Genomic DNA, 20995 nt, shown 5'->3' with positions numbered 1-20995 from the left:
CGTTTAAGGTGTCAAAGGTGCCCCAAATCAAATTTGCTGAAGAAAAAGCGGAGGGGCGGGGAGAACTGCGAGGGGGCGGGGCGTTGTGTCTTCACTACGGGGCATGCGCAGTGCGGGGCCGAGCCCGGCGCGGCGTGGGGAGGATGATGAAACTTGGAGGAGCGCGGGGAGGGGAGAGGCCGCGCGCCTGCGCAGTGCGGGGGAAGTGGCTGGGAGGGCGTGCCGTCGGCTAATAAGAGGCCGCCTCGAGGGAGGAGGAGCAGCGAGGAGCTCTCCTTTTGCTGTCGGTCGGGCGAGCCGGTAGGGCGCAGCATGGCCAGCTACAGCGTGGAGGAGCGCGGCTGCCCCAACAGCCTCGGCTACAGGCTGTTCTTCAGTGAGTTCTCCCCCGGGGGAGCCGGGCGGGCTCAGCCGAGGGGCTGCGGGAGAAGCTCGGGGCGCGGGGCGGGAGATGAATGAAAGAGCGAGGCGAGCGCGCGCGCCCGCGCTTGCGTGTCCCTCGGGAGGGCATTTGTGGGGCAGACAGGCAGCCTAGGAAAAAGCCACAGCCGGGCTCCGTTTGCTCCTCGACGCCGCCTCCTCCGCTTCTGGAATCGTGTCATGTAATTGCTTTGATAGACGGCGAGGCTCGATCCTGAATCCTTTCCATGGCGCTCTGCTTTTTGAAAAAGTTGCCATTGCAATGTCCAACTTGGCGGCGCAGTCAGGGAAAGGGCTTCTCGGCAGCCCCCTGGGGCGAGTTTGCGTTTTGCGCCCCTGCAAGCGGCTGGTTATCTGGGACAGAGGCGCTAACGCGGGGCCCTCCCTCGCAGGGTTGTTGTGAGGCTCGTGCAGCGCCGGAGCGTGCGCCAAGGGGTTTGCGGACGCTGCTGCAGTTTCCCCTCGTGGGTAGCCTGGTGCCAGCCCGCTGTGTCAGCGTGAAACGGGCCTGTTCAGAGAGCTTTTATATAGCTCTGCAGGGATTTTTCACAAGAGAGAAGGGGAAGGGATCCCAAATGCACCAGCACTGCCGTCATGCTGCCATGGGAGTTTTCCTGCTTCTCCAAGGCCTAATATTTGGGGTGGGGTGGTGGATTAGGCTTGGCGCATGGGTGTGTGTTCCTGCAATCCCAGTCACCCTTAAATCTAGGTCTGGGACGGGGAATTGGGGTTGGGTGCATCACCTGAATTCAGTGCCCCTCCAAACTCTTGTATACAAACACACCTGTCTTCCCATGTGGACTTTCATGGCTGCTCCAGCCATGAAATCACAACCTGTAATGCTATTATTATAGAATGGCAGTGGAGATTTCCCCACTTCTGTGATTCTTTGCTAAGCCCCAGTTACCAACCCTCACTTTTGACTCCAGAAGGATGCGGTACAGAAAATAGAACAACAAATACATGGAACGTAGCATACAGTACATTTAGCTGTGTGAGAAGAGTACTTTTGAAAGCATTTAGCTATTCTGAAGGAGGAGAGAAGATGGGGGAAGGGAAGCAATTGGAAGGAAATGAAAGTGCGAGATACAGCTGCCCTTGGACGCTGTGACAGAGAACTTGATATATGGAGAAAGAGAAAGTCCTTGCCCAAGGTACTAGAATGGGACTGATGCTGTCATAAAAGTTGTGTGTGTGGTGAGGTTTAGGATGACTGATCATGGCGTTAACTGTCCATGTAATGCCCTATTAAGTGGCTATGGCCTAGTTTGCATGTCACATTAACCATAGTTTGTTTTTAAACTATGGTGCAATGTTAACAGAGCAGCATGCGACTCAGACATTCCTAAGGCAGTCCTTTCTTGCTGCTGTGCCACAAATGAAACAAGCCGGAGTCTGACTTGCTATGTCATCTGACCCAGGTGGTTTGGAGATTACAAAGGTAGCTCTCCTGGCTCCGTTAAGTGTACTTAAGTACTCTTTGTATATGCTCAGAGTTGCTTGCTGGCTTTCCACTGGCTGTTTTGAAATTTCTTGCCTTCCTTGGTGCCCCAATAACTGGCAGGTGAGCTCCTGGTGCGCTGTTCTCCTCTAACCCTCCCCCATTGAGCAAACAGCTGTTGGGTTTAAAGTCTGAACCAGACTGTCAGATATGGGCAGTGAAGGTGGCTGTATAAATGAAAAGCCTCCCGCAGTATAATCCTTTAAGGCGATTTTCATTTCTTCCTGGTAGTGCTCCACCTCAAAACAGCTTCAGTTTTTGCTGCACAAAGAAATGATGATTATCCAAAGTTTTCTTAACTGATGTTCCTGGTAAGCTGAAAAAGCTGAACCATAAAACAGGTCCACTGGAGTGAGAGACTGCCATGCTTTTTACTTGAGGCTCCTAAGTCCACACCCAGGCAATATCTTTATTAGGACTAATTAGAATACCAAAGCAGGGCACCAGCCATTTAAAAAGAGGCATTGATGGGAGCAATTTGTGCAGACACTGAGACAAGGTGTGCTAGATCCCATGCCTTGACTGGAGATTCCTTTTTAAGGTAATGCTCCAAGATGCATACTCTTCTAGATTGAGAAATGCAACTTGCAGTTTGTTTCTGGCGACTGCTGGGAAAAACTTTTTCCTAAAGTGACTTAAGTACATGAAGGTATCTACCCTGCTGTCATCCATTCTAGTGGAAGCCCGGCTTGGCTTGCTGGCAGTTAACCTTGCCTGTTAATCCAGGAAAGCCATGAGTCCAAAATTAAATGAGCCTCTGAGTCCAGACATACCTCAGCTAATAAGTTTGGACAAATGGATAGATCCAGGTAGTGGTGATTTTTCTCATCACAGGCTACCAGGGAACTGGCCACCTTCGAGTCTTAGCAAAGGAGACTCCAGTGACTTAGTCAGTTTTTTTTGTTTTTGTTTTTAAGTCCTGTTGCCCAGTGCCATTTGAACTAGAGGTCTTCTTGCACAACATGTTCTCTGCTGCTGAGCTGTGACCCTAAACCCACATGCAACTTACAAGGTCCTCTTTTCAGGAGTGTGCAATGCCATAAGGGAGCAAATTTTCCATGGCAAAACTTGTGGGTGGGTAAATATAGCAAACGTGTGCATGGGGGCAATTATTTGGGTCTTTCCCACCCCCGCCAGCTCCCCCAATGAGAGGAAAAGATTCTGCTTGGGTGGAAAGGTGCAGGGAAAGGGTGCAGCACACATGGCTGCAGTTCTCTCTCCCCTACCCAGTCCATGACACACACACATGCACTGTGTTGCTGTGTGTGATAATTTCCTTGGAGAAACGCCATGTAGGTGTGTAGGGGGGTCTAAAAGTAATTGTGACATCTACTGACATCTATCCAAGTACCCTTATCATTGTGCAATATGATGTGTAGGAAATCATTTTGTTCATCTTTGGAGATATAAGCTAAACCATTTCAGGGCAACTTCATATCAGCCTCAGTTGTCATTTGATAAGGCTGGAGTCCGCTTGCTTGTACAGGTTTTGCTGTTTTCAGAGGCTCCCATTGTTTGCACTTCAGGGAGAACGCCTTCTGAGATACCTCGTAAAACTGAACGCACTATGCTGGAGCACAGAAGCAGCAGCAAAAAGGGCTAGCCCAAGCCCTGGGCTTGGCTACCTGGCTGTTGCAGGTCACAGTCTACAGGTGTGTCTGACTACTGTGGAAGTGTGCCTTGGAGATTGCATAGGCTATCTGAAGCACTGCCGTTAGCGATGGGAGCTTTAAGCTGTGATGAACTGCTATCACATTTAGTGCTGTCTTCTGAGAAACTAGGGCGGGTAGGAATTCGGCAGCACACTTGCTGTTGCAGTGATTTCATTGGAACAAAACCCAATTGATAGGACTGTGCCAACTTGTCTTTGTTTATAGACATTCACATTCTTTAAACTTTCTATCCCTGGTACTTTGTCAGCTTTATTTTACTACTGCATGCATTAAAGATAATCAAAAACTTGGACATTTCCTTTGTTTTTCAGAAAACAATAAGGGACAGTACATTTCTCCGTTCCATGACATTCCGATACATCCAGACGCTCGCAAGGTAAAGCTTTTGGTCATACTGAGCAGAACTTTGTGGGGATTCACCCTGCAGACTGTATAAAGGTGACCCAGTCACTCGATGTAGAGTTGCTTATTCTTAACAGGGGACAAGCTGTGTGTGTTCAAAGCAACTTCAAACTAATTTCTGATCCATGCTTGACAACTTAAGGTAACTGCCTTGGCTTTATTAACCAATGTTACTTAAGTAAAACTTGACACGAAGGGCGGAGTTATCTTTAACATAGCATGTGCATGTAAATTAATTTTTGTTCTTAAGTTGGGATGGAGGGGTGCAACTTTCCCTTTACTACCATTGTTCACTAGTCATTAGTGCCTGCTTCAGCCCAGTGCTCACTTTTCTCTTTTCAGCTGTAGAACAGAGGTTCCCAAACTGGTCCACAGACCACCAGTGGTCCACATGCTTCATTTAGGTGCTGTATGGTGTGTCTGTGAAAACGCAGTTTAAAACAGCACAGTGCCTTACAATTGGTACAACAGGCAGAAAAATCGTGAAGTGGTCTGCTAAAAATCCTCAAAGTTTTCAAGTGGTAAAAGCTACCCCAAAAAAGCTTCCAACTGGCTGACTCTTCCAGCAGGAGGAAATACGTAACTGTCTCATATTATTGGCATTTTCATGTTCTTAAAGGGAAGCTGGGGAAGCTGGTTCATTGCATTTTGTGTCCAACTTATACAGTGTGATGTTGCCAAAATGAAAAACCCTTGGTGCAGACTTCACAGCTGTGTTAGGTTCCCCCGGTAGTTTTCTTTCTCATCTTCTTTCCAGATTTTAGAAATTCAATTTTTTGATATCCATGATATACTCTTCCCCTATAACTTGTTTGGTATTGAAGGGTTGTTATTATTCTTAGCAACCTATCTTAAGCTCATATTTGTACACGATGGCCAGCTTCAAAATGTAACAATCTCAAGCTGATAAACCAAGTTTTCGGGGCCTGAAAATGTACCTTTAGCCTACTCACCACATCCTTATTCCTTCTCTCCTCACACCTTCTGCTTTGGCAGTTATATCATGATTTGTTTTTGCCACAGTTTTCTGTTGTATCTGAATTGGGAAACAATGGTTTGCAAACAGGGATTGAACAAGCACATCAAAGTAGGGCTGAGCACTGCAGGCATAAGGAGTTTTATCAACCCAATAAGCCATTTATTGGCTCAAGTGTTTTTATAAATTTTTGTATTGCTGATATAAGGGAAAAATACCAGACAGAATAATATGGCAACAGTGGACAAAGACAAAAATATCATGCACTATAAATGTAATGCACCACTACATATATTATGGGCATTAAAGCAGATCAGGATTGAATCAAGTCTTAACTATAGTTTTTTGGATCAAGAGCATTAAGTCTGAAATGGAACAATGTTTGTTTCACATTTTCTATAGCTTTTGTTGTTCCAGCACTTTTTTAGTTCCAAGTAGGCCTAGAGGCATAACTTGATGCAGTGAAATCTTCACGTTGGCTTCTGGAAATACTGTAAAGTTAAATAGTGTTGTCTTATTTGGGCAGCCCAAACTGCCAGGTCATGACATATTTTTAAAAAAATCATTACTATTCAAATTTTGAGCTATAAATATCAAAACTCCAGGTTGGCTAACAAAACAAGAACTGTATATAATTGTACCAAAATTTTAAAGCTCACTATTAAAGAAACCCAAATTAGTTAGCAGCAATCAGAGCAGCATTAACAAGAAAAACACTGTAAACTATTTTGCATGAATGACCCTGTGGTTTTTCTCTCTGTGTGTGCGCAACCAGCTTAGTTTATAAAACAGTAGAATGGAAATCTAATCTTGTTGACAGTGCCTTAGAGTAAAAGCCAAGCTCTGAGGGGGCAAAAGGAATAGCAAGGTTGAAAACTAGAACTGAAAGGAGAACTTACGTTTAAGCAGAATCTTGGCTAATTTTAGGCATGTACAAATCGGGTAACTAATGGCCACTGTGAATGGTGCTCTTGGGCACAATTTACCTCATGTGGCAAGCAATAACTCTTGCAACAGAAGGAATGGGATTTGGCTGTCACTTGATGCATGGTATCCCTTGTTCACTATATTCCATCTTCAGTTATAAAGTGCTCAAATACAGCTGAAAACAACCCTGCAAATTCAGCCACCGCCATCAGTGGAGCAAGCAGTAGAGGCAGGGGCTTCATGTGGGTTTTTTTAAGAATCCACCTGTGGCAGCAGAACGGACTTTGTGCGCAATGAGACCCTGCCTGTTTGAAGGTGCCATGTCCCTTGCTTATCTGTTCGAGACACAGGTATAAAAGTTAATAAGAACAGGCGGACATTTTATTGTCCCAGAAGCTAAACAATACAATGCAGTACTGATTCTCAGACTTCGCTTCTCTTTGTTTTTATTGCAGGGATGGCTCTCCTCGTTATTCTCCTGGGTTCTCCACAGCTTCAGTAGCAGCCCAGATAGGGAGTCCAGTTTAGGGCAAAAGGTTACATTACCCAGTCTTGTCTACAGCTCTTGCTCCTAATCCTCGTATTCTTAAGATCTTGAGAGGATTGGAGAGGTTCTAAATTTATCAGCACCTGGGCTGCTGCCCTCGTCGTATTTTAAATGTATATGGCCTCGTTGTACCTTTCCGTGCTTGCCAGGGCATGGCAAACTGGAATGCTGCTTATGTTTATGTATGAAAAGGGTGAGGGGCTCTCTTTGCCTCAGGAGATAGCTACAGAACTGTCTGGGCTTCTGTCATAAATACATCCATTATTATTTTAATACACTTGCAGGCTGGTTTGTAATTTATATGGGCTGCGTCCAGAGCAGTACCAGTGGCGTTTTGCTGATGCGGTTGTGCTTCTGTTTCCTTTCCTCCCTCCCGTGCACTCCACAAAACATTCCCCAAAGAGTCCTTCAAGCCTCTGGAGCTGATTTTGAGAGCTGCAGGGGACAGGAAGGGAAAGTTGTATTACGCTAGTACAAATCTCTTGTGTTAGGGGAACAGGAGCCTTGGATACTGCCTCAAGGCTCCAGGATGGTTTCAATCCACTTGACTCATGCCTGCATAATTTTTAGCACATTTAATTCTGTTTTCTTAAGAAGCTATTTTTCCTTCTGAAGGAAGAAGGGATGTCCCCTCCCACCTCGTTCTCAAAGTAGGCTGTTGATAAAAGCCAATTCACTCTTCGAACGGTGTTAGGAAACTGAAGTCTGATTAGATAATTTTCTGAGATACGAGCTAGGTATTTGTGGGGGTGATGTGTTTACCTAATAAAGGCTTTTAGTCCAGAATCCCACATACTTAAGAGTAACCCCCTTGGCGTTCTGAGTAGACCTGTATAGGATTTGCAGTGCAAGGTTCCTTTGCAGGTCTCAAAATGCCTGTCGGAATTCTAGCTTTAAAAAAAGGCACATTTGAAATAATTGTTGCGAGAAGTGTCCCTGATACTTCATGCCAGCCAGGTTGCTCATTCCTGTATTCGATGGATAATCCTAAATGACGTTATCCTTTCTTCTGCCAGGGTGGAATTTGCTCTTCTATGGCTGCTATGTAAATGCAGTTTATTAAAAAAAAAAGAAAAAGAAAATCTGGACGTGTAAAATCTTAACCTGCAATTGAAAGCAAAATGCATTAGCACGATAGTGATCTTCAATCATTGAACTTTTGATTGTGTTCTTGCATCTCTTGCGTAATGGTCTCTATTAAATATCAAGTTATGCAATGAAATACCAGGTGGTTGGTGTTTTTTTTGCTTCCATTATGGATTGAAAGACTCAAAAGACAAAATTGTCTCCCCCCACTGATGAATTCATGAAAGCTGTATAGTTTTCACCCCATTCCTTTATTGCAGCCCTTGGGGGGGGGAATTACTTGAATCCCGATGGCTTTGCTATTTTTACTTAAGATCTATTATCTAGACAGTTATATTTTTAATAAACGAAATTAAATGCTCAATTCTAGATTTATATGGATATGGTATATACCTCTCTGGTTTCTTACTCTTTTCAGGATGTGTTCAACATGGTTGTGGAAATACCTCGATGGACCAATGCTAAGATGGAGGTAATGGCATTATATATTTGGAAAGCCGTAATTCCTGGCTTGGTGGCTGCCTCTTCATTAAAATCAGCTTATCCGTGAAAGATAAAGCCATTCTGCATCAGCATCTCTGAAATTTGAAATTTCCTGACTAGTTAGTAGTAAAAAAACGAGCAGCTATTCTAAATCTGCAGGACTGTGCACACAATTCGTGAGCAAGCCCTATTGGACTTCTGAGATTTCATGGTTGCTGTCAATTTGGATATTTACTTTACTTTGAAAAGTAAAGTTGAAGTACCTACTGTCCTAAAATTGGATTGCTTGTACATTCTTCTGTTAATGCTAAACTTAAACTAATTCTGTTTCAGATTGCAACCAAAGATCCTCTAAACCCAATTAAGCAGGATGTGAAGAAAGGAAAACTACGTTATGTTGCTAATGTCTTTCCCCACAAGGGATACATCTGGAATTACGGTGCTATTCCACAGGTATTTGTCTAGCTTTCTTTATTTTCAGAGGTCTTTTAATTGCTGAGCATAAATGTTCATTAGGCTGCCCCTGGAAGTGTTATGTTTCCTTGAAAACATTTTAGCAAAGCAGCATTATAGCAAGAGCAAAACACTAATGAGGAGGAACATGTAACTATTGCATGGACAACAGGGTGGCAAAATCTCAGGAGAAAAGTGAGAGTACAGTCTATGTTGTAAACAAGGAAGCTGTAGGAGATCTTTGTTTAACGTTTGGATCAGATACAAGGATTTACTGGAAAATAAGACCCCAAGGTGGTTGTCACCAATGGAAGCGAAAGCCCAGAAAAAGCTCAATATGGAGGTCAAGTGGCCAAAATATTGGGAAATTTTGGAACAAGAAGGAGATAGACTGAAATTGCAGAGCTTTGACAAACTAAAAAATAAAGTGCGAGACTGGCTCCATTATTTTCAGATAATGGAGGCTTACAATTTGGACAAGAAAATTGGCTTCCAGGCGGAAAAATCTAAATTAGAAACAGAAGTGCTAGAACCTAAAACTAAAATTATGTCAAAAATGTATAACTTGCTGCTGAAATGGAATACACAGGATGAAACGGTTAAGTCTGCTATGATTAAATGGGCACAAGATCTTGGACACAACATTATGTTTGCTGACTGGGAACAGTTATGGACCACAGGTATGAAATTTACGGCATGTAATGCCTTAAGAGAGAATATTATGAAAATGATATACAGGTGGTACATGACCCCAGTCAAGCTTGCAAAAATATATCATTTGCCCGATAATAAATGCTGGAAATGTAAGGAGGTTGAAGGTACATTCTTTCACCTTTGGTGGACGTGCCCAAAGATTAAGGCTTTCTGGGAAATGATTTATAATGAAATGAAAAAGGTATTTAAGTATACCTTCTTGAAAAAAGGAGAGGCTTTTCTCTTGGGCATAGTCGGCCATTTGGTGCCAAAGAAGGACAGAACTTTTTTTATGTATGCTACAACGGCAGCAAGAATACTTATAGCAAAGCACTGGAAGACTCAAGATCTACCCACTCTGGAAGAATGGCAGATGAAGTTGATTGACTGTATGGGATTGGCAGAAATGACCGGCAGAATCCGCGACCAGGGAGAAGAGCCGGCAGAAGAAGATTGGAAGAAATTTAAGGACTATTTACAGAAATACTACAAAATTAATGAACTCTGAAAAGATGTTGGATTGAACTTTTGTGGTCTCTAGCTGTTATGATAAAGATAATAGGGATTAAAATTGTTTAAGTCATTAAATTTAAAAAGTTGAGTGGAAAATAAGGTGTTATTTTAAAAGGAATGTTAAGAGATTAGGATTTGCTGGATTAACAAGTTGAACTAGAAAACAAGAAGGGGAGGTACGAGGAAGTCAAAGAAACATGTTATTGAAAAATTGTTACTGAAATTGACTTGTTTTTAATATTTTTCTTTTTCTTTTTCTTTTTGTGTTTGTATAAAATTGGAAAATCTAATAAATATTTATATATAAAAAAAATGTAAACAAGGACGCTGATTGTGCTGCAACAGAATCAGCTGGCTTTGCAGATCACAATTCACATATCAGGGTCATCTTGAAAAGTACACAAGCAACCCCTCAATTTATGTAGGTGTTGCATTCCAACGCACACCGCACATTTAAATGAAATCGTGTATATTTGAAACACAATCGGAAAAGCTTGCAAAGACCCCATTTTGAGGCCACTTCCAGGTCTGGCGCAATGTGAGTATGTGTGCACATATCGGACATGCCTGAAACGGTCGCTGCCTGTATTCAACCCTCAGAAAGCCAGCACAAGTCACAGGGGATAATGAATGCATATGACTAAGACTTTAGAAACATGGCATTACAGTGCACTAACCAGACTTTTTAAGAAGAAAGACTTGAGAGCTTGCTATGGAAGCTATACTGTTAGTTTTATCACTGTAATACTAACTCTTGCGTTTTGCTCTTTTCTTTACTTCAGCTAATTCAATTCCAATACTTGTTTTCTAGCTGGCATCAGTCCCTCCCTTTGGTCAGTTTGTTGTACCTCACTGATCAATCCTCTATTTCATGTGGTACAGAGGCTACGACATACTGTCAGACACTTCCTCCTGCCCCAGTTGGCATTGTGGTTACACTTCTTCCACCTTTTCTGAATTAGACTTCAGACTTGTCCTACTCTGAGTTCCCTCTGACCACAGAACTACTCAGACTTCCTACTTAATCATGTATTCTTGTCTTCAATAATTTCGAAGATTTTTATTTTTTAATCTTAAACATGTATTGAGGTAACTTCTACTTTCCAAATTGGCAGCATTTGTTCCAGCTAAACTTTAGATGGCCAGCATAAGGGATGCCAAGGCATCATTATGTAAACTGTTCCGGAGCCCTGCCCTTGCCGGGGTTTTAATAACTCTGCTTCTGACCTGGAAGGAAGTTAGGTCAATTTCTATTAAAGCAGTCTGAATGGCAACTTCCCTCTGGCATGTGTTATCAGCACATCCATATTTCTGTGTAAGGTAGCTAAATGCACGCACGTGGAAGTCTCTTCGACTTGAATTTATGCGAGCGTGTTCTGGTTAATGCAACAAATCTAACGGCAAGTTGAGGTTTCATAACTAGATCTAAAAATTTCCCTGCTCCTTTCATATGCAGGGAAATGCAGTGCTTTGTGGATTTGGTAAAGCGTCAAACAAATGGCCTAGATTCAGCTAGGAAAAGCAGACTCCTTCCTCTGATTCCTGAATTTTCTTGTAAGAAATATATCACAACCGCCAGCCATACTCTTGTGGCTGTCAGTGGACAAAGTTGGCTGCCTAAAGAGCATTTCAAGAGAAAATACTTTTTAAAAGACGTAAAACTCCAAATGCCGTATAAGCAGCCCATTAGCAAAGTAACTGTATGTGTGCTACATATAGCCTCTTCTTCTTTTTAAAGACATGGGAAGACCCAGAGCATAAAGATGAAAATACCGGCTGCTGTGGAGATAATGATCCAATTGACGTTTGCGAAATTGGAAGCAAGGTAACGTGTTTTTTGAAGTTGTGGTGGTCTGCATTTAGAGCTGTAAACTGTTGTTTCAATCTCTCTCTTTTTGTCCACCTTGGTGAAACTTTACACTTGAATGTCTTGCTGAACTGGACTTTTCAGCTAGTTACCCTGTGCAAACTTGGGCATTATAATTTTGCATCATGGCATGGTAAGGTTGCAATGAGTTTAAATCGGCGGTAGGTAACTTGTTCTGCATATACAACCGTGCTGGAAATGTATTAAGAATTATAGGGCTTGTTAGTGGGTCTGTTTGCTTCAATTGATTTAATATAGCGTTCATAATGGATTCTAGAATGTTTTGGTAGCAGAAACAGAGAGTCCTATAGTACCATAAAACGGAATTATTGTGGCATCAGCTTAAACGGACTACAACTTACTTAGTCAGATGCTGGAAATGCTCTCCTCAGCTGGAACATATGCCTGCATTGCTACGCAGAGAAAAGTTTGTAAAGAGTGAGGCTAAAATAAATGCCAAGGCTTACATTTCTACACGGACTCTAAATACTATTTAATAGATGCCAAGATGGGCGGGGTACAAATAATAAATTATTATTATTATATAAGTTAGACTCATGCTGCGGTATTGTCTTAAAACCGTTACCCCTGAGTTAGCCCTCAAAAAAGTTTGATACAATGATAATTAATATTATGACATGTGAAACATCAGTCTTTTTTATCACCCATATTCTCAGTCTCTCTACAAACATCTGTAGTTATACCTTTAATCTGAAAATAAAAATAAGAAAGATGAGCTCCTTGGGAAAACTTTACACCAACTCACAAATACCTTGGTTTGTGAGTGTTTGTCCCTAGTTTAGGCAGAATAAGTGGTTCAGGCCTATTGCTGAGCAATCAGTGAGCGATACTACAGTACTTAACGATTACGGCTTATTTGAATTGTTTGTTCAGTCTTTCCATCTTATTAATGAGGAACATCTACTCAATCAGGTGTGCAGCAGAGGAGAAATAATTAAAGTGAAAGTGCTGGGTGTTCTGGCATTGATTGATGAGTCCGAAACCGACTGGAAGGTCATTGCAATCAACACTGAAGACCCTGATGCTGCTAAATTGAACAGTAAGTAGCACGGAAGTGATCAGAACTTTTCTTCCTCTCCCTTCAAATGCCCAGCAAGGAAAGGTGAGGTCTGTGTAGAGCACAGGTAATATGTTTATGTCTCGAGAACAATGTATTCCCAGATCCATGGAATATGTAGCAGGTTGTTAACAAACCTTTAGCAGGACGCTAACATCACTACTGCACAAATCTCATGGATGGATGGTAATAATGGTAATCCTTCTTGCCTTGAAGGGACTGAAGTCTTGAGTAAATCAAAGTTTTGTAGGTTCCACTTCATTTAGTAGAGGTGAAACTTATACTACTGGTAATAGCATGAGCAATAAATATTTGGACCAAACGTTGTTTTCCAAGTTACTTTGAGTTTCCTGGGGCAAAAAAAAATGACTAATAAATTTAGTAGTAGTGATGAGAGTGTGTTAAGTGCTAGAAACAACAGTTGCTTTGTTTACAGAAGGAAGTGCAAGCATTTAATTGAGACTTTGCTACGTGGAGTTTATCTGTAGCTTGGAGACCCAGTTACAAAGAGCAGGAAGATTTCTCCCGTGGTGTAGTTGGAGTCTGTGCCTAGATGGAGCCTAAGGTGTGGTCAGAACTTCATAAGTCGGCATATTTTATGAGTCATGGATAGGAAAACTGCCAGGTCTTGGTATTTACTCAGGAGACAGTACCTTTATAAAACACCAGCCTAGCTTTGAATTATTCTTCACTGCATGTGATTTCCTCTTGACTTTCTACACACCAGTTAAGGCAATGGGTTGTTGTTTTTTCAGTTTGGTGGGAGTTCTTAGATTCGCCTCTTCCCTGTATAGGGGTGGATTTCTAGTGGGGTTGCCAACTTTGCCCTTGTAACAAGAGTCCACTGAGAAAGATAAGAATAATGCTGTGCTAAGTTGTAGATCTTGGCTGTGGTTCAGAAAAAAAAGTACCCGTGCAAAGTGATAGGTTCTATCTATCTAGGTTCTTGTATCTGTTTGCAGGCTCTCGGCAAACCTTTAATCCACGTTAGAACAATTGCAACTAGGCAGGAGAATGGATATGGTGGCAAGGTTGAGGGGTAAAGCATGTTCTTGAATCTAAGGCATGTCCTTTTAGTGTCCTGTAACTAATACTCGTAACTGGGTTCTGAAGGCATGGTTCTTATTTTTATTTATAAGATATTAATGATGTCAGGACGTTGAAGCCTGGCTATTTAGAAGCGACGGTGGACTGGTTTAGAAGATACAAAGTACCTGACGGGAAGCCGGAAAACCAATTTGCATTCAATGGAGAATTTAAAGACAAGGTATGTTTGCATCTTGATGGATATCCGTCAGTGTCTGAAAAGAATGCCTAGCCTCTTTCACAGTAAAATGGCGTGCCCTGTCAGCACCAACTCCTTTTCGGTAATTGACAATATCATGGGGAGCCAGAGTTCTTCATGCTTCATTCTGTGTGGAAAGTAGCTCCTGATGAGTGCTTCATTTCCTTTAGCTGGAAGTTAAAAACCTATTAAACAGACTAATGTACATACAGTGGTACCTCGGGTTACATATGCTTCAGGTTACATACGCTTCAGGTTACAGACTCCGCTAAACCAGAAATAGTACCTCGGGTTAAGAACTTTGCTTCAGGATGAGAACAGAAATCGTGCTCCGGCGGTGCGGAAGCAGCAGGAGGCCCCATTAGCTAAAGTGGTGCTTCAGGTTAAGAACAGTTTCAAGTTAAGAACAGACCTCTGGAACGAATTAAGTACTTAACCCAAGGTACCACTGTATTCTGACACATGTTTGTTTACACACACACACACACACACACACACACACACTTGTAACAGCTCAGCCATTCTCTCATTGAGAGACATAGGCAAAGTGCTTTTAATTCCCTTTCTCATCTGTTAGGCTGTATATTTATTGCTTGATAAACCTTGACGGTTCATTTCTTGTTTTTCTCTTTTCACTGAAGACTCAACAAGTACATTTATTTATATTTCTCTGTCCTGCCACTTGGTTAGAGGTGAAGCTGCAGCATTTATCTTCTTTTAACATTTCTGTGTTCAAATCAATACACTGATAAGCAGTAGTGAGCAGTGGAGAATGGCTGAAGGAGTCAGTCAAAACCTCTGCTGCTGTTCATGCCAAGTTGGAAGAGCCCTTTGTCTGTGTCTTACCGTTGCAAAACTTTGGCTGGCCCTCCATCCTATGCCTTTTCAAAGTACAGCCCTTGTTAAAAACTGGTTGCCACCCAGAAATGTGCCGCTTCAACATTATTTTTTAAAAGGAGATGTATTGTTTTCATGTTCCTTAAGAATGGACAGATTAATACTAGAATGCCATTGACAAACTAGGATGGGACATAATGCAGGCTTGTACAGTTATTGCCTAGATTTTCTCGTAACTAGGGAAGTACTTGTTGCATTAAACACAAGGCATTGTTGCACTGCAGGTATTAAGAGGCACTGAACTTGTTCTGTTCTCTATTTCATAGGACTTTTCAATTAAGATTATCGGAGACACCCATGATTACTGGAAGGCTCTAGTAAATAACAAAACAGGTGGAGAAATTTGCTGGTAAGTTGCTACTCTTCTCCTTCCAGTCTTGGGCTTTTAAAGAGATGGAATTAAATGAGAGGGACTATCATACGGCTCACACGATGCCTAAAAACGTTACTGTTAGCACTTGCACTCGTAATGCAGGCATCATTTTGAAATATGTCAGGGTTAGGAATGTATTTCAGTATTTTCATATTGAATAAATATGCTTGGAGTGAAAACGTGGCTACTTCTATAACTGAACTTTCTCTTATAGCACAAATACAACTTTGCCAGACAGCCCTTGCCATTGTGATCAAACATCTGCGGGGGCTAATGTGGGAGAGGTAAGCAGATCTGTTTAATTTCTATGCCCAGGACATGTAAGGACACCATTCTAATTTGCAGGGCTGTGTGCATTTCATGCAAAGGTGGAAAAGCCGCCAAATGTGGCATTGGCTGCAGAACTCAGCATCTTAGAAATCTTTCTGTTCAATTTCTTTAAAAGAAAATGGCTGTCTGGGTGGACAAAAAAAGTGCCTGGCAAAACCTGTCATGGTCCAAAGGTGGCTCCTTCCATGTCCCTAATAGTGCATTTACCTATATCCTCATGAACAAGGGATGCACATTAAGCAGGCTTGCTTTATGCCTTCTACATGGTGCAGAACTCGGGTGTTGTGCATATTTTATTTATTTAAAGAACAGCCTACACCCAGTTCTGAACGTTGTGCATCTTCTGCTCCTGGGATGGTGACTCCTATTGCACAGCCATCATTTTGAGAGAAGAGATTGTCTAATCTGATTAGTAGTGCAGCTTGTGCCTATTAGTGATTACCTGGATAATTGTAAAAAATGCTAATACTATTTCCAGGTCCCACCCTACCATATGTTTCAGTAATACCACTTCATTGACACCATAGGCAGAAATATCCTCCTAAACCCATGTTTTGTAAATGATGGAAAGCCCTCATAAGAACGTCCATGCAAGTGCTAGGAGAGGCATGGCTTCCTTCGCTAGTCCTAAGGCTGTTCAGGCTGTATCAGCTTCTGTTTTTTATTTTACTGTGCAAAGAGAGCACAATGTACTTCCACCCCCCTCCTCTTCTCCCCCCCCCCCATAGGCCTACATATTCTACTCTTCCTCCCTTCCTTCTCTGCTCTCATGCAAGGAATAGAAAGCTGTCACTGTGAACCGTGATGCCTCCCCCTGCTCTTTAGCTGATCATCTGGGGAAATGCAAGGATGCTGCCTAGTATAATGACCGAAAATGCACATTCTAATGAATTTGGTTAAATGTGAGTGCAAAATAGCTCATTGATTCTGGTTGAGGTTGGTCTGCAGCAACTGCAGAATGCCAGCTCCACATCAGAATGCCAGCACTTGGTTCTAGGACACATGAAAGGGTTATCTTTTTAGTCTCAAGTTCCAGCTCCTCAGATATATAGTTTTACTGGGAGCATCAGAAGAGTTACTGTTTTTCATCCAGTTAGTACCAGAAGGGGCAATAACTGTATGGCATTTAATTTATTACAATTATTGCATTTATTTGCAGAATCTTATGTACTGATGTGAAAGAGAAACTGAGTTTTTAAATTTAACAGGAATCCTGGGTTTAATGCTCTCCTCTTTTTTCCCCTAGGCACCTGCCTGCGGACCTGCCGATCCAATACCACCAGAAGGTAACCTTGATTCAGAGTGAATTTGAGAAGTGTGTGTGTGTTTACTTGGAGAGTGGGAACCATCAGTTAAGAGCTCTCATTCTGCATCCTCACCTCTATGGCACTGACCTTTACATTTAAACTACTACCCTATTAGAGCTAAATATCTTGTTTGCAAGACTTGGACCAGGGAAAGCCAACAATTCAGTATTAGAGCTCCTGCATTCTTTATCATTTGTGTAGCACTTCTGACAAGTGATGCAGTGCCTTAGGTGTCTGTAAAACTGCACTCATCTGATAGATCTGTTAATGCTTACAGGAGGTCTAACATCAATATCTGACAACCATCACTTTATGACCCAGTTTCTCAGGAATTACATCCAGTGCAACTTTTCTCTTTTTCGTTCTGAGTTTCCAGTAAATGTTGAAGTGCTGTCTTTCTAGTATGCAAATGGTCCAATGTAAGCTCAAGACATAGTTCCAGGTGCAAAGCTTGCAGTGGCCCTTCTAGCCAAATGCCTGGTACCTGTCCACTTGCCAGTACAAAGGACACAAGCATTTGTTTGCCTGCTCTCTAGCTGCTTCTAAAACATCCAGTTTTAAGAAGAAAAGCCAGGATAAATTATATGGAAATTAGCAATGAATAACCGGTGTGTACGAAGTTTGCTTCACATTTTGAAATGGTGATTTGCAATGCCTTATAAAGAATTTTTGCCAAGTTACTTTATGATGCTAAAGTTTTTGTCTCCTTTCTCCCTTTCTTTGCCTTTAAAACCCAGTGGACAGGTGGTACTTCTATGAGAAGTGACCGAGGCAGATGCTGCCGTAGTTGCTACCACAACACCAGGAAACACTTGTGCACGACTAGATGAGAACCAGGAACTTCGATTTCAAGAGCAGTCCTGTTTTGAAACATGTAAAATAGTTTATGATGATGTAACAGATGTTTGCATACCTACCAGTAACGTGTGCTTGGAATATATGCTCGAAATATATCCAGATCCTAGCATCGGAGCAGTTCTTGTGTAAAACACCAGCCTGACAGTCTTCAAAATCTACTTGCACATCATGGCAAACCACTGTTGCATAACCCAGTTGTGTGTAGATACCTGCTTTCGTTGCTTATGAAGAATTTTTGCTGAAGCTCATTCTGAAGTCTTGTCTCCTTCATGTTCTTTTGAAATCTCATGTGATCGTGAAGAGAAGCGTGCATAATGGAAGATGGAGGAAAAAGTAAAAAGAAGTGTTGGATTTTGAAAAACGCCCCCCCCCCACTCCTTCTGTTTTAAAAACAGCAACATTATTGTGGAAGTCGGAGATGCCTCTCCCTGTCACTAACCTTACCAGCTTGAGATGAGGCAGAAGTACAACACTTTTCAAGCAATCCTTGTGTTAGCTATAGCTGGTTTGGTAGCTCTGATGACTAAGTGTAGTCTAACCCTCCCATCTCACAATAAATTATGGCCGCAACTTCCTCACTGCAGTGCTTGGTAGGTAGAGCTGCCATTGACAGGTTGAAGGGGGGGATAATGACACCCACTACTTGCCATTTCCTAGTTGGTGGGCATGCTGCATGCCTCCTTGCCTGTCCTTTGTTCACTGCCCCCATCATCCATACTACACTAATACAGATATGTCAGGAACATATCTTTCAGGTTGTGGCACTGGCAAAAACAGAGTAGACATGTAGGCCGGGAATTCTGCATAGCACTGCCCGGCTGCCGCCCCCCACTGGATCCTGTGGCGACTGGGGGGTGGGTAGCCTAGCAGCATTAATGCTGAGTGGAGTTTCTGGCCTGTGCACCTATGCTCTTAACACTGAATATGCACAGGGTGGGAATGGGGCTGCCATAATTTGGATGGCAGCGCTGGCAGGTTTACATGTACCACACAGGCCCCCGGCTAAGCTACATTTGTTGGCAGCAGTAGACTGGCATATTCTACTTGGTAGTAAAAAGGATGATCTGGAAAGCTCACTTAATGCAAAATTATAGAGTCAATATCAATACTAAAATGATACGCAGCTTTGAATGTCTTGCAGTGAGAGTGAACACTATGTCTGAGCAGCAGGGCAATGACAGACAGGCAATTGCCCCCATCCCTGCTTCTCTATGGTGGGAGCTGTAATTTGCTTGGTGTTGACTACTTTGGCGTGTCAGCCTTGCATTTTGTACTAGAAGTGCCAGTTAGCCTGCACTGGGCCTAGGGCCCCTCATGCAGAACTTGAGGCTACTTTCTCATAGGAATGAGTTTCTGGAAATGTGTGTCCATCAATGGCACTGGTACTGATTGTTCTATGCAGAACTTGAAATTCTTCAAAAGGATTTGCCACGCACTTCCTTGAGGTCATGTTTTGGTGTTAAAATGCAGCATGTCTTTTGTTACATAAAAACTTCTGTTGAGGCCGTAGGTGCCTTGTTTTTGAAAGATCTGTTTTATTGATTTGGACACAACACTATTCTGTTCCAAATAAAATGCTGTTTGTGTAGTTAGGAATAAGATAACAAAGCTTCCCTCCTGGCAGCAGCATTGTAATGGCTGTGGCATTATGGTACATGTCTTTTGTTGTACTGGAGACGGTGAAAATTTCAGTAATGAGGGGAGGTTTGAAGACGATGGATTTTCTCACTGGGAACATTACAAATACTTGTGTGGGAAAGCAGACAGTCCTCTTAGCAAGGAACATTTTGAGCGCTTGACAGAGAATAAGCTCTTGAAGTCTCATAAAAGAATTCAAGCGATAAAGTACATCTCAAGTACTTTCCTTACCCTAATTTTTAAAGTATGCCTTGTTCTGGAACTCCTGGCTCCTAGCATCTGTTCCTGGGCCTACTATTTTGCCCTTCCATTGACTCCTGCGAGTGAATTTGTTTAACAACTGCATTTTTGGTAGTGTAAGTTGCAAAGGGGGCAGGACTGGGAAATGGAGTTGTGATGCAGCATAACCTGTTTTACCCCTCTCCCCACCCCTGACACACACAACATACACAAGCAGGACTTAAACTGGCCAAAGAAAAGTAAATAGTGGCATAGGGCAAGCTCAGTGGAGATGGGAGAGAAAGACACCACAGCCGTGTTTTCTTGCAGATCAGTAACTGGTTGAGGAATGGGAAGAGTAGGAATAAATGGGCATTTCTTCCCACCAAGGGATGTAGAAAGTTGATACCCCTCCAGGATTGGTATAAGGTGCTCTCACACTTTCCACTAATTCATAAATGACCTAGAGTCGGGGTGAGTTGTGAGGCACTCCAAAGGATCTCTCAAGTGGGTGAATGGGCATTAAACTGGGAAATGCAGTTCAAAATAATAATTTGTACCCCACCTATCTGACTGGGTTGCTCCAGCCACTTTGGGCGACTTCCAGCATATGTAAAAACATAGTAAATCCTTCCAAAGCTTCCCTATACTGGGCTGCCTTCAGATCTTTCCCAAATGTTATATAATTACTCATCACCTTAACATATGATGGGAGGGCCTCCCACAGGGTGGGCACCACTACCACGAAGGCCCTCTGCCTAAGCAAATGTAGAGTGAGAGCTCATCCAAATCTTGTCCCACTGTTTTCTCATGGGAAAGCCTACAGTTTAGTGCTGAATCAGAACAGATGGCAATTGGGTTTTCTGCAGACTGCTGTTTGTCCCAGTTTAGCGCTAAAAAGCAGTTTTTCCTGGCTGGGCGGGGGGGGGGGGGCGGTAAGCTGCAGGGCAAAGGCAAAACTGCTCGGACCCATGCTTTCTAGGCTTCGGACAAGCAAAAGTGTGGCCAAGCCCTGATACTGTTAAAGATCCATTTTCGAGTGGAACTTGATAGTGAACGTGAAAGAACAGCATTTGCTGTGTGTGTGAAGGCTGGCGAGGCCTGAGACACACAGTGCAGGATCATTGCAAAAAGCAAATGGATGGATGCTAGATAATCGACCAGGCCAAAAAAGAGAGAGAAATATTCAGATCTTTATTTTCTAATCGAATATTGGGTTTTCTCATGGAGAATTCACAGCCTTCCAAGATTGGAAGATTGAGGGAAACAACAGAAATTCACACAGCACATAAATCAAGCAATCCGCTACTGCAAGAGGTACCGATGGCCACCAAGTGGGAAGGCTTTAAAACAGGCTTTAAACTCACTGAGGATAAGCCTGTCAGTGGCCCCTAGCCACAGTGGCTGCGTCCAGCTTCGGAAACACCCAATGCTGGGGTGGGGATCGCAAGTGGGCAAGACAGCTACTG

General features: G+C 42.7%; 1 protein-coding gene across 5 annotated transcripts; it reads left to right on the top strand.

Annotated features, from left to right (window-relative positions):
• The first annotated feature begins 107 nt into the window (after positions 1–107).
• PPA1 (inorganic pyrophosphatase 1) lies at positions 108–17917 on the top strand. 5 transcript variants are annotated; one of them, XM_083614235.1, is made up of 12 exons: positions 187–376; positions 3906–3970; positions 6355–6435; positions 7951–8004; positions 8349–8468; positions 11413–11499; positions 12475–12601; positions 13759–13886; positions 15068–15150; positions 15389–15458; positions 16751–16790; positions 17549–17917. In XM_083614235.1, exons 1-12 carry the CDS (start codon positions 313–315, stop codon positions 17575–17577), a joined length of 948 nt encoding a protein of 315 aa, XP_083470361.1. In that variant the 5' UTR covers positions 187–312; the 3' UTR covers positions 17578–17917. The 5 variants fall into 5 exon arrangements, with proteins under 5 accessions (XP_083470362.1, XP_083470361.1, XP_083470363.1 ...); XM_083614238.1 differs by having other exon boundaries at positions 204–376; positions 6355–6978; positions 7044–8004; XM_083614236.1 differs by lacking the exon at positions 6355–6435 and having other exon boundaries at positions 108–376.
• The last annotated feature ends 3078 nt before the right edge of the window (positions 17918–20995 follow it).

The sequence above is a fragment of the Podarcis filfolensis genome, assembly GCF_964270895.1.
Source record: "Podarcis filfolensis genome assembly, chromosome: 5".
Taxonomy (NCBI): domain Eukaryota; kingdom Metazoa; phylum Chordata; class Lepidosauria; order Squamata; family Lacertidae; genus Podarcis; species Podarcis filfolensis.
This window is presented reverse-complemented; position numbering and strand designations above follow the sequence as displayed.

Excerpts from the sequence above, each read along its gene's own strand:
- PPA1 (XM_083614235.1), top strand. The coding sequence starts at position 313 with ATGGCCAGCTACAGCGTGGAGGAGCGCGGCTGCCCCAACAGCCTCGGC. Across the intron at positions 6,436-7,950 it reads AGTCCAGTTTAGGGCAAAAG|GATGTGTTCAACATGGTTGT; the intron begins GTTACATTACCC and ends TACTCTTTTCAG. Across the intron at positions 15,459-16,750 it reads CGGGGGCTAATGTGGGAGAG|GCACCTGCCTGCGGACCTGC; the intron begins GTAAGCAGATCT and ends TTTTTCCCCTAG.